At 40.7% G+C, this 15744-nt stretch overlaps 1 protein-coding gene across 1 annotated transcript in view; it reads right to left on the bottom strand.

Annotated features, from left to right (window-relative positions):
* Nucleotides 1–15744, bottom strand: part of LOC115481373 (opioid-binding protein/cell adhesion molecule-like) — a 508069-nt gene that overhangs the window by 263854 nt on the left and 228471 nt on the right. Inside the window, exon 2 of the mRNA XM_030220461.1 lies at nt 3411–3643. Coding sequence (XP_030076321.1) covers nt 3411–3643 — 233 coding nt within the window. The remainder of the gene's footprint in view (nt 1–3410; nt 3644–15744) is intronic.

The following is a 15744-nucleotide window of genomic DNA, read 5'->3' on the forward strand; positions in this document are numbered from 1 at the left end:
AAAGAATGTAATGTCCTGAGAGAGAAACACTCAAGTCACATACAGACATCCCAGAAGAGCAGTGGGGCAGCCTAGGGGACACTGCAGTGAACTTCAAATAAAGGTCTCAGATCACATCATAACCCCCATATATTGTATGGTGAGCCCTCCAGGAATAGCAAAAAATGTACTGTGCTCAACTGTACATCAGTACAATAGCCCTTATCAATATCAGTACAGTACTTATAAACCATTAATTTCCCTACGAGAGGTTCACTGCCATGTACAGAAATAAAGCAACAATAGAAATCAATACATACACCAATAAAAAAACAATAAAAATCACATGATATAACCGGCTATCTGCTGATTTTTAAACCGGGTTTGCAGGTCATATTTGGCCACGTCAAACCCTGGTATATCTTTGGCCCAGATATTCAATACCGGTCACCAGAAATGGCCCAGCATTAAATATCTGGGTTCAGCGCGGACCGCGGGATACAGACCAGCTATATCCCACAGTCTGAATATCGAGGCCCAAATGATCTATCCAATCTGCCCATTCATGCCATCTTATCTCTATTTCACTTCCTTAGAGTTCCTATGTACTTGGTCCCACATTTTCTTTAGGTTGTATGGCACTGAATAAACACTGCTGTATTCCACAGTGTTCTTTTGTGTCTGTGACCCCTTTCAGTACTTATCAGTCCTTTAGAGGTGAGGGGGTTTCCATATACCAGGGCAAACCTACTTCATTTTGAATAAAGAACACAGTCTCTCCCTTGTGGGATTCATGCCCATACAGACTCTTCCCAATAGAGATAAAATACTACTCAATACCTCCTCCTCCAGTAATCCAGCCCTTGAGTGGGGCTTCTTTCTCTTTATCCCTTCAGTTTAAGGTTCAAGCTGCTGTTCCACTCCTTACTTAAATAGAAGAGGAATAGACAAAACCTCTGACCTTCACTTTTACTTCATACTAGACACAAACTCAAAAGTTAAGGGAGGCTTCACACAAGACATTACACTCAACTAGGCCCAATGGTTGAGCCTTAGATATGCATTACTTCTCTTAGCAAAATCTTACACAAATCTATCACATGGTCTCTAGGGGTCTCTGACTTTTATAAGGTCAGGTGGTATCACTGCAACGATCCCAGAAAGGGGAGATATTGTAATCAAATTGTATATACCTCCTCTCTACTCTAACTTGGTAGGGACCTGGATGCAGGAATATGCTGGGTTAGTAAGGGTTATTAAAAGATCCTTACATTTGCTTTTTTTTTTTTTTTTTTTTTTTTAGTTAGAATTAAAAAGAAAACATCAAATAAAATGTACAAAATGCCAGATCCCACTTTTTACTGCAACACTTCCAACCCTCCACAAGAATGTCTTCTGACCCTCTCTCAGTCTCCTTGGCCCTCTTTGGACCCTTATACTCCACGGTAATACCTTCATGGGTATCTCCCTGATTCTGCCTTGCAATGCAGCAATAGCAAATGGGCAAATGGTGTCAAAGGACAAAGGCAAGTGCTGTTATTAATTATGCCATACAAAATGATATCAGCTGGCCTCAGGGTTGCCTGATGCTATGTTGTATGACAGAAATCAATAATGCTGAAAGCTTTGCTCTTTCAGTGCAATTTATTATCGCTATACTAGTAGGGCAGGAAAAATAGGATTATTCCTGCCCATGACTGATAAGGGTAAGATGTTAGGGAGGCTTTATAGTATGGGAGTTTGGAATTGACGTGAGTCAACCCAAACTTTATAAAAAACAAATAAAAAGAAGCAAAATGTTATGTTTCTTTCCTTTCATTTAAAAAATGAAGTAAACACAGGAAATAATTAAAATTTCCTATTTCTTTTCCAAGGAAAGTACATCCCTATCAAATACAAGAGTATAGTACGTAGAGACCCGGGGTTAACTCCTGGGTAATATAGCTGTTGTGTACTGAACAGAATTATGGATTCTCCAAACTACTAAATCTCCACGGTACAGTAAATGAAGCATTGTATCTAGTGCTGGGTCATAGAATCACTGCAGAAAACAAAGGGCATTGGTTTTAACTAACTGGCCTGACAGAAAGTGGAAAACTGGGTTCAACTCTAACTGGTAAAATTCCTTCACACATAACACCACAATTTGTAGTACAGCTCTCAGTAAGACATTACTAATTGTGCTTAAATCAGATGTTCTTAACTTTGGCTCTTGAGGGACCACAAACAGGTTTACTTTTCAAGATATCCACATTAAATATTCAGATTTAATTTAATCTAATTTCAGTTTCTATATTTCACATTTTCTCAGAAGATTCAATGCAGATTACAATCAATAAGTTGACTTGCAAACAAAAATACAATATATATATATATATATATATATATATATATATATATATATATAAGAATACAACCCCCACCCCATCTTCAGGAAATCATAAACAAATAATTTTCATAATTAAAAAATTAAAATCAAGCAATAACATATCAAGGGATCCTTTTACAAAGAAGCACTACCGATTAGCATGTGCTGAATGCAAAGAAGTCCATGGGAATTGAATGGGCATCTTCACATTCAGTGCACCATTAATCAGTAGCCCCACTTTGTAAAAGGAGCCCCAAATTATAAATTGAAAAATCTAGATAAAATAGTTTTATCAAAATATCATAAATGATAGTAGGAGTGGCATCTTCTTTTTTCTAGCAGAAGTTCCATTCTAAAGTAATTTGATATGAAATCATTTCAAACATTTTGATGGAATATACTTATGTGAAAGAAGAGAATACTATGGAAAGTTGACTGACCAAACACAAAGATTTGTGATGTGTATAAAAGGTCAATAAAGGCAGCATGTAACTTGGTGCCAGATCATGCATGATTTAAAAAAAACGAACACAATAATTTAAAAACAATTCTTGCCTGGGCATGCAACCAATGCAATGTATATAATAATGGTGGACCTCTATCATATTTATGCTGCTTAAATGTAAGTTCAGCTATAGTAATCTGCAGGATTAGCAGCCTGGAGACCATTTTAGCTGAGATTCCTAGATATAAAGCACTGCAATACTCCAGATGATGCAAGACCATTGCTTTTGTAGAAAACAAATCTATATTGTTTCTCGAAGAAATAGGGCCTAAGTTGATAAAGCTATCATGATATTTTTTACACTATAAACATAACTTGAGGTTTCAGAGTTAAAAGAATCAAGGAACTCAAATAAACATTAAATAAAATTGTGAATACAGGACAATACCCGTGAGAAATATTTGCATGTCCACTACCATCAATGTATGTAAATCTATCATATGCATATTTATTAGAGGTATCCTGAAAACCTGACCTGTTGGCAGCCCTTGAGGACTGGAAGTGAAGACCAAGGATTTAGAGTATATATTGGTTCTAGTATTACATGAAAGGACTTACCTTGGACAATAAGATGCACTCGTGATGTCTTGGGTTGATTATCTGTTTGCACAGAGCAGGTGTAAGGCCCCTCATCATACACATCCACATTCTGGATCTCGATGCTATACAGTGTTTTAGTGTTTGACAAAAGAATCACTCTGGGATCTATAGACCATTTGTCATTGCCAGTATACAAGATGGTGCTACGGTTCAACCATGCTACTCGTGTCACCCTGTTATCCAACACACACCTGCAAAGAGAGCAGAGAGGTGGGTGGTTCATAAAAGTTACATCACAAATGAGTCTCAATGAAGGAATTGAAGCACAATATTCAGAGAAAGCTGATGAAAACTTGTGTGGGAAAAATTACTGGAGGTCAATATACAGCTATATATATCTAGTTAAAAAAATAACATAACTTATCCTGTTACATTTTACCACTTCTTAAAAGAAATGACAACTGATTGAATGCTGCGAAGCTGAAAACTACTGCTTTAAAAGTAATCAAATAGAGTTATCAGAAGCTTTAGGAAATAGATTTATTTTGACCAGATATAGCAGGTTATCTTTGACCAGAGAGTACCAATATGTAGCACTATGTTGTTAAAAGATAATCCCGTGCCAACATACTCTTTTTAACTCTTTTAGTTAGATAATGAGTTGCCCAAACAAAAGGTAACAAGTCTAATGGGGTGAAAAATTTAAATGTGGAGATTCGTATGGTTAACTCCTGAAGTTCATAGACTGGTCTTTTGAATATTGACCCATTTATATATTTTAAATGCTATTCAGTTATTAGAATATCAGTAGGCAGCAAGTATTGATACAGCTCATAGAAGTAAAAACCAGAAAGTGGCATTCCTTAATGTAACTTTAGGATTATTACCATTCTCTATTTTTTCATGACATTCTCTTATATAGGGATGGGCTGTTGTTTGCAATGACAAAGGAAATGTCAACGATATATCCCATGCCATTGCATGTTTTTAAGAATTGAAAATGAGCAGAAAACATACATTTTGGGCCAGATTCTGAAAATGGCATCTAAAATCTAGACGCATCTAATTAATGCACCTAGCGCTGTTCTATATAATGCGCCTAAAGTTAGGTGTGGTTTATAGAATAGCACATAGGATCGGAGAACACAACTACATTTAGGCGCAGCCATTTACGCCACTGAAAACCTGGTGTAAGTACACACACCAAAATGTAGGCGCATTCCTCTGAATTCTATATCAATTCATGTAAATTTGAGTAATGTCCCCAACACACCCACACTTCTACCATGGCCGTGACCCCTTTTCAGCTATGTGTGTTAGAATTTACAAGTGCCTCTTTATAGAATATGCCAATTATTGGCCAATTATTATCACCGATTGGCTCATTACTCAATTGAATAACACGTATAAATTGGCAGCACATGCAATTTAACACATGCTACTCACCATGCCTTATATATAATTCAGGGGTTTGTGGGGAAGAGGGTGTTTTACTTGCCAATAATAGAGTACCTTCTTTTCAAATAGTGTGCACTATTTGCAAGGATGGTACACTCTTTTGAAAATGGTGCACACTATTTCCTGATAGAGTATGCATGCACAAATTAGTGCATTCATGCATGCATACACTATCAGGAAATAGTGCATACTCTTTCCAAACGAGTGTGCCCTCTTTGCAATTAATGTGCTCTATTTTCAAAGAGGGCACACTCTTAATGATATTGCTCTTGAAACTAAAATGAAAACTAACCAAAACAAATGAACAATGCTACAGATTATATGGGAAATGAAACAAAACTTTTTAGTCTGCCCAGTGCATTTTTTCTAGCAAAAATGTACTCAAATGTCACGCCACCCTTTAGAGGTGGGGTGATCACTGAGAGACCCATCCCACAATGGCCAGGCCCCTGCAGCCAGTCACAGAAACTATGAGAAGGCAAAATTGGTGTGTAGAGCCTGAGCTCTTTCATTAAAACTTGGGGACCCAGGGTCAATTTTAGCAGACAATGAAAAGGTGCCAGTACTCAGTACCCCCCAAGTACCACCTCAAAAAAAGCCCTAAGTCTGCCCATCCCTACTGATCCATTGCTGATTTTACTCCATTCAAAGCCCAGACTAATAGTTGTCAATTTCCAAAAGAAGATAAAAATAGGACAAAAAACACATTCATGCCTTTGAGAAAACCTCAGTCTGGTCCATACTGTCTTGAAAGAATGGAGAAAACCTAGGTCTGGTCCATACTGTCTTGAAAGAATGGAGAAAACTTATGTCTGGTCCATACTCTCCTGAAAGAATAGAGAAAACCTAGGTCTATACTCTCCTGAAAGAATAGAGAAAACCTAGGTCTGGTCCATACTCTCCTGAAAGAATGGAGAAAACCTTGGTCTGGTCCATACTCTCCTGAAAGCATGAAGCTGGTTGGTCACATTACCTGTGTTCCTTGGTAACTGACAAGTAAAGATAACTTGATTAAAAGAAAAATATAAAGTGACAGAATGTAGGAATTTAATTCTTTAGTAAGACTGCATTGATAAGCAAGAAATTTGAGTTTGATTTTCATCCAGCTATCCACTGGGCAGTCAGGGTTCAGAGTTCTACAAATGAACATAAGGATCCTAATGAAACATGGTAGGCTTGTTAGTTGGTTTAGACCAAGGGTTCTCAACCCAGTCCTCAGGACACATCTAACCAGTCAGGTTTTCAGGATACCCATAATGAATATGCATGAGATAAGTTTGCATGCACTGCCTCATTTGTATGCAAATCTATCTCATGTATATTCATTGTGGATATCCTGAAAACCTGACTAGCTAGGTGTGTCCTGAGGACCGGGTTTAAAACCTCTGGTAAAGACTGATTTCACCCCTTATTATATATAGTACAAAAGTAGTTATACTTTGATAGTCCCTAACTTTTGCATACCACCCTATAGGATATATACCCCTCTGTAATTTAGAGGAGATACGGAAGATTTGGTGTTGTTTTATTGTTCAAAGCATTTTACATTGCTGGTGCATAGATTAGGTACCAGGCAATTTGAAGATGTGAGTTGAAGAATCTTATAACAAGAGACCCAGTTCTGATAAGAGCAGAGGAGAGAGCTACCCATCAGTGGACTCATAGATAATTCAAAAAGAAAAGAGCCAGAGGAGTGTTTCAGGTCGAAGGAATGTGAAATCTATATTTATCCGTTATCTGCTTTTGTCTTTGATAATGCTTTTTGCATTTAATCTGATGAACGATAGGGATGTGCCCTGTAATTTGGGGTGAGGGGCAGGATGTTAGGCACAAATGCAATGTGTTTTGCTCCTTTTTTTACCATCTACTGCTTTTTTTTATTTTTAGTTATCTTATTATGACATTTCTACCCGGCATTTTCCCAAGAAAGTTCAGGTTCATTGCAGCTTACATAACAAATTAAGAAGAAGCATTACAAAGCAATTAATACAAGAATATAGCTATTAAAATATTTTCATATTAGCTGAACACAGATCTAAAAAAGTGGGCCTTAAGTAAATTTCTAAACAACATAAGCCTATAATCTAAATATTGTTTGTGTGAATATGCATAATAGAATTTCTTCTCAAGGTTGACATACTGCATAGGGTTTTAAAATTGCCTTCTGCTGCACTACCTCTCTTTTGTACTACCTCCATCCCTCTCTTCCCCACATGTATGGCCCTCCAGTATTGATCACTGCCATCATGGGCAAACATGGCTGAGGCAGTGGGCTCTGGAATATTTACAATCATTGCAATACATCCTCCCCCTCCTGGATATGCTTGCAAAGTAAAGGGAGGAGGCAGAGCCATGTCACTAGAGGCATTTTGAACACACAGTGGTTCATAGTCTCCTCAATCAGACACCTGTGCTACTGCCCAGCGTGCATTTGAGAAGAGGAACAGGTCTGGTAGAAGTGATGGAGGCCTGTGTGAAGCTTTGGTAGTTGGGGAAGAGGGATAGGGGGAGGTTTGACAGTGGACATATTAGACACCATCGCAGGGTACGAAGAAACATTACCACTGGTATTGACAAGGGGATGGAGGCTGCCTACCAGAAGTTGCATACAGGAACCAGAAACCTTGCATTAGCTCTGAAAACCTCCAGTTGTATGCTTTGCTATTACATGTATCTATTGTAAAACTTCTATAGTTCCTATCTGGTCATCTAATTAGGTGTGAAGGAGAGGGGATCTCAAGATGGGAAGAATGAAATAAGCAGAGACTTCAAATCCCTTCAGTTATGCTTCTGTGTGAAATAAGCGCCACATTGACATATTGATTTTCCAATGTTTGTCTCCTGCATCCATCAGTTAAATGTGGGTGAAGCACCCTGAGACATTAAGTGAGACTTTTTGACTTTTTTTGCAGAAAACAATAGAAAGACAACACTAATCATAAAAATCAAACCTGACAACTTGACAGGCTAACCAGTTCACATCCTCTTTATTGGCAAAAAGGAGTCCCATGCTAAAATCACAACCTTGACAATCTCAGACCATGCATTGATAGACATTAGAATATACTGCAGTTGAGGCGAGAGGAAGATCTTTCTAGCTATGAACAGGCTATCTTCCATACCTTCATCTGATAGAAGAAATTAAAATTGTATCAAGAAGGAAGAAAATAAGGTGCGAACAAGACCAACAAGCATGAATAAGATGACAATTTCCTGAACCCCTTCCTTGGGAAATGAAAGCTACCATGACTAACATGAAGAATGTAAACCACTCTATCCTCAGATGAACAGTTCTGATAACAGAAATAAATAAATAAAATTATGTGTTAAATAAAAACAGTGTAAATTATATCCACACTAAACTACAATAACCACCACAACATCTACTGCAGCTACAATGACTACTACCTTCATAAATTTTGTCATAGTGTTACTCTATGTACTGTAGAGGTAAAACAGAGACAATCTCTTCTCCATGAAGCTTACAATCCAGGTGAAACACAAGACAAATTCCCCACAATTCTATAAATGGCACGTGCCAATTTGGGCATGCAATATAATTGAATAATGAGCCAATTAGCACCTATAATTGGAATTTTAACAAGCAATTATTGGTTCTAATTGACTTAAATTAAAATTTACATTACTAAATTTAGTTGTGGATCCAAAAAGGGGGCATGGCTATGGAAGGGTCATGGCTATATAAGGGGCATTCCTTTAATTTATGCACATTGTTATAGAATTCAGGGGGATTCACACCTAATTTAGGATTTTCATTGATGTAAATGCCCATACCTAAAAGTAGTTACGGTTCCTGGTGCTAAGCGCTATTCTATAAATGGTGCCTAACTTTGAGAACCAATTTTTTAGGCACCATTTATAGAATCTTGACCATAATTTCTGGTCATCCCTTAACTATTATGGCATGCATCAGAAGGGTCTAAGATGTCCCTTGTCCTTTGCTAAGGTGGTAATTTTAGAAGCTGTATTCTGAAAACTGGCATTTATATATTCATATTGCATAGGCATCCAAATCCCAACTTTACAAAGGCAGGATATAGATGCTTAACACTGCAGCATGTCCATATGGCAGTGGGGTGTGATCTGGGAGTGTTTTGGGTGGAAGGCCCAAAGTATGGATATCCAACTGTGATCACAGAAGGGGAAGGAATGTCCATGTCTGAAGAGATGGATGTTGTTATTTAGACCTGGTACCTGGCCTGTCCAGGTTCTAGAAAGGTGCTCTGATTCAGCAGCTTTCCATCGAAGGGACTAAGGCACAACACTTCCTTAATCCTCCAGTGATTACTGTTCCACTTCCTCTACCATGAATGTTAAACCAGCAAGAGATACCAGGTGCTATGACAGCTTCAGGTATTAAGGGCATTCTTTAATGAGCAGCATGCGGGTCTGAGAAAGAAATATCTATATATATAAAAGGCAACCCCAACGTTCTGAAGCCTCCACGGAAGTTGAGGCGCCCGAGATATCCGGTGTGCCCTGGAGTGTCTGCACCGCCCTCGTGTCAAAACGTCATGACGCGTCAAAACGTCATGACGTCGAGGGCGGAGCTATTGACACTCGAGGGCCGAAACGGCCCACAGCGAACAAGGCAAGTAGCTTCGAGGGACGGAGGGAGGGCGAACAAGGCAAGTAGCTTCGAGGGACGGAGGGAGGGCGAACAAGGCAAGTAGCTTCGAGGGACGGAGGGAGGGGGCCCCTTGCTAGCGCCCGTTTCATTCCGCTCAGAAACGGGCATTTTTTCCTAGTAGAAACATAACAGCAGATAAGAGCCAAAAGGCCCATCCAGTCTGCCCATTCTCAGTAACCACTAGCTCTTCCTTTCCTAAGGGATCCCACATACCTGTTCCACGCTTTCTTAAATTCTGAGACAGTCCTCATCTCTACAACCTCCACCGGGAGGCATTTCCACATATTCACCACCCTTTCTGTGAAAGTATTTTTTTAGATTCCTCCTAAGCCTAATTTCTCTTAACTTCATCCTATGCCCTCTCAGTCCAGAGTTTTCCTTCATTTGAAAGAGGGTCACCTCCTGTATATTAATTCCACTGAGGTATTTAAACATCTCCATCATATCCCCCCTCTCCCGTTTCTCTTCCAGTATATACATGTTGAGGTTCCTTAGCCTGTCCCTATATGTTTTATGACTGAGACCACTTACCAATTTTGTAGCTGCCCTCTGGACCAACTCCATCCTGTTTTTTCTTTCTGTAGGTGCGATCTCCAGAATTGCACACAGTACTCTAAATGGGGCCTCATCATAGACTTATATAAGGGCACTATAACCTCTTTTTTCCTGCTGGTTATCTCTTGCCTTATGCAGCCAAGCACCCTTTTGGCGTTGACCGTTGCTTTTTCTACCTGTTTGGAGACTGAGAAGTAGCTTAATGGGTAGTGTAATAGACTGAACAAGAGACCATGGTTCGAATCCCACTTCAGTGATATTTGTTTTTCAATTGTGAGCCCTCCAGGGACAGAAAAAATATCTGCTATACCTGAATATATAAGTCCCCTGCAAGCAGTGGTGTGCTGGTAAATGTTTAACAACAGGCTCTCTCCCCGCTCCCCCTCTGCGCCCCCCGTTCCCCTCTGCGCCCCCGTCCCCCTCTGCGCCCCCCCCCCAAAAAAAAAAAAATTGCAGAGCTGGCTATAGCCGGGGAGAGAGCCTGGGGGGTGGGGTGGCAATGCATTAATCCAGGAAAAAAAATTAAATGATCCCAGATTCCAATCTAATTCATGTTTAATGTGTGATAAAATGTGATAAATAAGTAAATAAATATAAACTTTTAATGTAGAGCACCTGATTCTCAAAGTGAACATATTCCAAACACTATAATGAAAATAAAATGATTTTTTTCTACCTTTGTTGTCTGGTGACTGTTTTTCTGATCATGCTGGCCCAGTATCCAATTCTGCTGCTATCTGTCCTCTTAACTCTGTTTCCAGGGCTTCCTTTCCATTTATTTCTTTCCTTTCCTCCTTTCTTCTTCATTTCTGGTCCTCAGCTTCTGCCTATTTTCTTCATCCATGTGCAGTTTTTCTCCTCTCTTCCTTTTCCCTCATCTCATCTCCTTCCTCACTCTTCCCTCCCCTCCATCCATGTCCAGCATTTCTTCTCTCTCTCCTCCTGTCCCCTGTCCTCCATCCACCCATGTCCAGCAGTGACCCTCCTCTCCCCTACCCTGCATGCACCCATACCCAGTGACCCTCCTCTCCCCTGCCCTCCATCCACCCATGTCCAGCAGTGACCCTCCTCTCCCCTGCCCTGCATGCACCCATACCCAGTGACCAGGGGTGTGCTGGTAAATTTTTAACAACAGGCTCTTTCTCCGGATGTACCCAGCTCTGCAGTTGGAAGGGCCAGGGGTGGCCGGGGGGTGGGGGGAGCAACACTTGCCTCTCTCTCCTCCCTCCCTTCGTGCGGGCACGCTAGGCACACCTTTGCTGGCAGCCAATAAATGGACTGCCACCACTCCCAACGTCTTGCTTTGAGCAGCATGCTGGAACTTCTCTCACATGCTCGAGAAGTCCCAGCCTGCTGCCCAGAGCTGGAAACAAGGAGCGGGGAGCAGCAGTAGTCTATTTAATTGGCTGGAAGGGCTCAGCATCCCCACCAGCAAAGTAAAAGATAATTCAGCAGGGGGCCCAAGCCCACATTTTGGGAGCCAGTTGTTAAAGTAGCCATGGAGGGCCCTACTTTAACAACCGGCTCCCAAAATTCTTAAAAACTTAACAACCGGCTCTTGCAAGCCTGTGAGAGCCTGCTCCAGCACACTACTGCCTGCAAGTCTTAAGGCTATTGAGCGGTGTACATTCCAGTATAGTAGGTATTTTTCTGTTCCTGGAGGCCTCAAAATTAAAAAAAAAAATCACAAACAGCTGAAGTGGGATTTGAACCTAGGTCCCCCCCAATTCTCAGCCCACTGCTCTAACCATTAGGCTACTCTTCTGCTGTTTCTGTGGCCATTTTATAAGATGGGAGGTCCCATGCTGCCATTCAGATGTCTATGTCCCTTGTTTCCCTCATTCATAATGGATGTAAAATGGATGGACATCCACCTGTGATGTTCTGAGTTGGACATCCATATTCTGAGTTGGACATCCTTTCTAAAAATGCCACTCCATGTGTCTCAACCAGTAATACAATAAGTAGGTGTATTAATGTTGCCCAAGGAAAGTCTCTGGTACGGAACGCTGTATAAATGCAGAGCCCATCAAAACTCCTTTTTTTTCTTTTACGCCACCCCTCTAACAAAGGTAACTAGAACTGAAGAGTGAAGTCCACAGGTCCTCAGGGAGAAAGAGTAAGCCCAAGGGACGAGGCAATCATTGACAGTTATTTCCAAGGGAAAAAGCAGATGCAAATCTCTGCAGGTATGGTTTTCCAAGACAGTTTTCTAAAGTAAAACTATACTTTACTTACATTTTTAAACTGGAGCAAATCCCTGTGTGCTTTGCAAAAATACAATTATATATGAAAATTGCCCCATTTGAGGAAAATCTTTCATATATCAGGCCCAAAGTCTATAAAACTGTTTTTCAATCTTGAAAACCCGTGCACAAAAAAACCCCAGATAGAATATCACTCAATCTGGAAGCAAAATATCCAATTGAGCAGCAGAAGAAGAAAAGGAACCATCGGTCAACTAATATACTCCTGATGTTTCAAGGCCTGGCATGTGTGCATTCTGTTTGCTCATTGAAATACATCCTGCATGTCACCTTATAGTTTCTCCTCCACATCATACAGGTTTAATAATACTCAGAACTTGTTGGTTTTCTCATAGTACACACTATGGAATATCTTCAGCATTGTAGCAGCTCTGCATGGTTTCTGTGTTACAATAATAACAGAACATCACAAAGTGCATTGTCTAGTCCCGTACACACCACTGCAGGTTAAGTGCTAAGACTTCTTTTTCTAGATTTAGTTTTTCAGGTTCCTTCTCTTATTAAGTTGCTTGCTTCTCTTGTTGTGCTTCTGCTGCACAGCTAGTTCACTATTGTTAGCTGATACTGGTGTATCTCACAAGCCCTATCCCTGTTTGATGATTGCAGATTTTTTTTTCACCACTAGAGAGTAAAATCTTTTAATGCATGGTTTTATTTTTCATTTCTAAGTGTAACATCGCACATTTCTCCTTAGCAAACCTTACTTGTCACTTTTCTATTGATTTGTTTAATCTATTTAGAATCACCTATGGTTCTTGACTTGCTCCTTTGACATGTTAAACACACTTTACCCCTTAGCAGAGCAAGGGCAATACAATTGTTTTCCACATTTGTAACTTCAGAAACAAGTTCTGTGACATGTACCACACCAGAATCGCATTCTCTAATTACTATCAACGTTTTCCTAAAATGATAACGGGGTCTGGAATGCTAACATTCATTAGCTGTTAAGCTTCCAGCCTGGTGCCACCAAGCTCTCAATATGTTAGGAGGGGGGGGGGGGGGGGACAACCTCATAAAAGAAGAGAACTAAATAGCAGGAGTGTGCTTTTGTTTCAAAGATTTACAATAAAGAAAATGAAGCATGTATCTAAAGCACTAAGAGCCAGCTTATTTGGCATAGAGGAGAGCATGCCTTATAGAATTATTTCTTACCTTTCAGTGTATGTGTGTATGCTTTTTTTATGGGTATATGTTTTCTGTTTCAATGTGTGCACTTTTATATACTGTATATATATGCCTGTGTCTGTCCTTGTTTTCTCTAAGTATGTGTATGTGTGTCTTTCTCTATAGATATACGTAGTTCTGTGTGTGATTGGGAAGGTGTGGGATCTCTATGGCTGTGACCGGCTGAGGACATGAGAGGAGAGAAATTTGATAGGTATAGATCTTTAACCGCTATGTCACTTCTACAGAAATGTGTTGAGCATCTTTTGTGCATATGTGTCATATCCCCTATCTCAACACAAGCAGCGTCCTCGGGCTGTGCAGGATCCCGTCAATATGCACACTTGACTGGCACTGCCTGAGCCATATGTGTTTAGTCCTCGCTGGGTTTGTTGCAGGTTCCTTAATTGCTTTGCTTCCATGCACCTGTTTCTGCTCTCTCTCTTTCTCTCTCTCTCTCTGCCTGGCTTCCAGGCTCCTTGATTGCTTTGCTTCCACCCACCTGGGTCTGCTCTGCCTCTGCCTGGCTTCCCTTGCTTCTCTCCTATTGGTCTTCCGGTTCTTCCTTCCCCTGCTCTTGTCCTATGGCTGTGCCCCTTCTCCCTGCTGATGTCAGACGCCAGCACTTTATCAGCTGAGCTCTCCCTGGACTCCATGCTTCGGCTTCTACTTTGGTAGGTGTTTCTAACTCTGTAGTCTGCTTCTTATCTACTGGTCCCTCGTTGTTGACTTTGCCTGTACCTGGATTACTCTTCTGCCTGTCGCCTGCCTACTGACTTGCCTGCCGCCTGCCTACTGATTGTCGCTTGTACCTGGATTACTCTCTTGACCTGCTGCCTGCCTGGCCAATACATTCATCACCCCGCTTCCAGCTCCGTCCCGTATGTCCTGCAGGCCGCCCGCACCTAAGGGCTCAACCTCTGGGAAACGGCGGCCAGCGCAGGTGAAACCCAGGGTTGTCCAGCCGCCAAACAGAACCTGGTCTGAGTATCGGGCTCAGCAGCACTCTACTTGGTACAAGAACTGACAAGTCTGACAATAAGTGTGTGTATATATATATATATATATATATATATATATATATATATGTGTGTGTGTGTGTGTGTGTGTGTGTGTTGGTTGGGGGGGAGCTTTATGTTTCTGGAAGTCCTAGTCTGATATGTACCCATTTCATCTTGTTCCAATAAATTTTCTGAGATTTATTTGACTCCCAAATAGAAAGACCTTTTATGACCCTTTATTATAACAACTTCTTTCCAATATTCTGTTTCATTGGAAAGAATAAAAAATAAATAGTTTGTTTTATTTAGCATCAACCTCCACCCTGGCAATGGAACCCATACCAAAAATTATTTAGAAAGACATCCTGGGCTTGGCCTCCATCTCTCCCATCTTTTTGCCCCGTAATCTTACCAAATCCCTTGAATTTAGATAGGGAAGAAATAAACCTCTGTTACTTCTGCTCCTTATTTTGGAGTATAGTATCAGTGAGGCAGATGCAAACTCAAACTGTTCTTGTCCCATTTGGACTCTGGGGATTCAGAAAGATTAAGACTGGGGTGCACAGATGGAAGTTATGGACAACAAATGGTTAGAGCAGAAGGCCAGGGAAGTCCAGTTCAAATCCTACTGATGCTCTTTGTGATCTTGGGCAAGTCAGTTAGCCCTCCATTGCTTTAGGTATAAACTTAGGGGGGCATTTTACTAAAGCTTAGCATGTGCTAAATGCTAAGAATCCCATTTTATATCTATAGGGCTTCTTCGCATTTAGCATATGCTATGCTTTAGTAAAAGATCCCTTAAGTGTAAGCCCTCTGGGGATAGGGAAATATCTTCTACACCTGACTAACTCACCTTGAGCTACTACTGAAAAGGTGTGAGCTAAATCTCCTGAAGTATAAGATTACATGTTCAGTTAGCCTACTTAGGGGTCCTTTTACTAAGCCATGGAACGCTCTATGTACATGCAGTGTGAGCTCAAATGAGACTATCACCAGGCCAGCGCGCCTTCTTGGTGGTAATTTCAGATTTGGCATGCGCCCATAACGCATGGATAACTTATTTATTTATTTATTTATTCCTACGGGCACCAGTTCCGGCGGTAATCGGCACTTGGCGCTTGCCGACCGGTCATCGCACATGTAGCATGTGAGCTTTTATCGCTAGATCAATGGGTGGTGTTGGCTCAGGCCGGTTTTGGGTAAGCTGGTTTCATTTTTACCGCAGGGCCTTTTCCCTTCCCATTAAAAACAAA

The sequence above is a fragment of the Microcaecilia unicolor genome, chromosome 12 (assembly GCF_901765095.1).
Source record: "Microcaecilia unicolor chromosome 12, aMicUni1.1, whole genome shotgun sequence".
Classification (NCBI taxonomy): domain Eukaryota; kingdom Metazoa; phylum Chordata; class Amphibia; order Gymnophiona; family Siphonopidae; genus Microcaecilia; species Microcaecilia unicolor.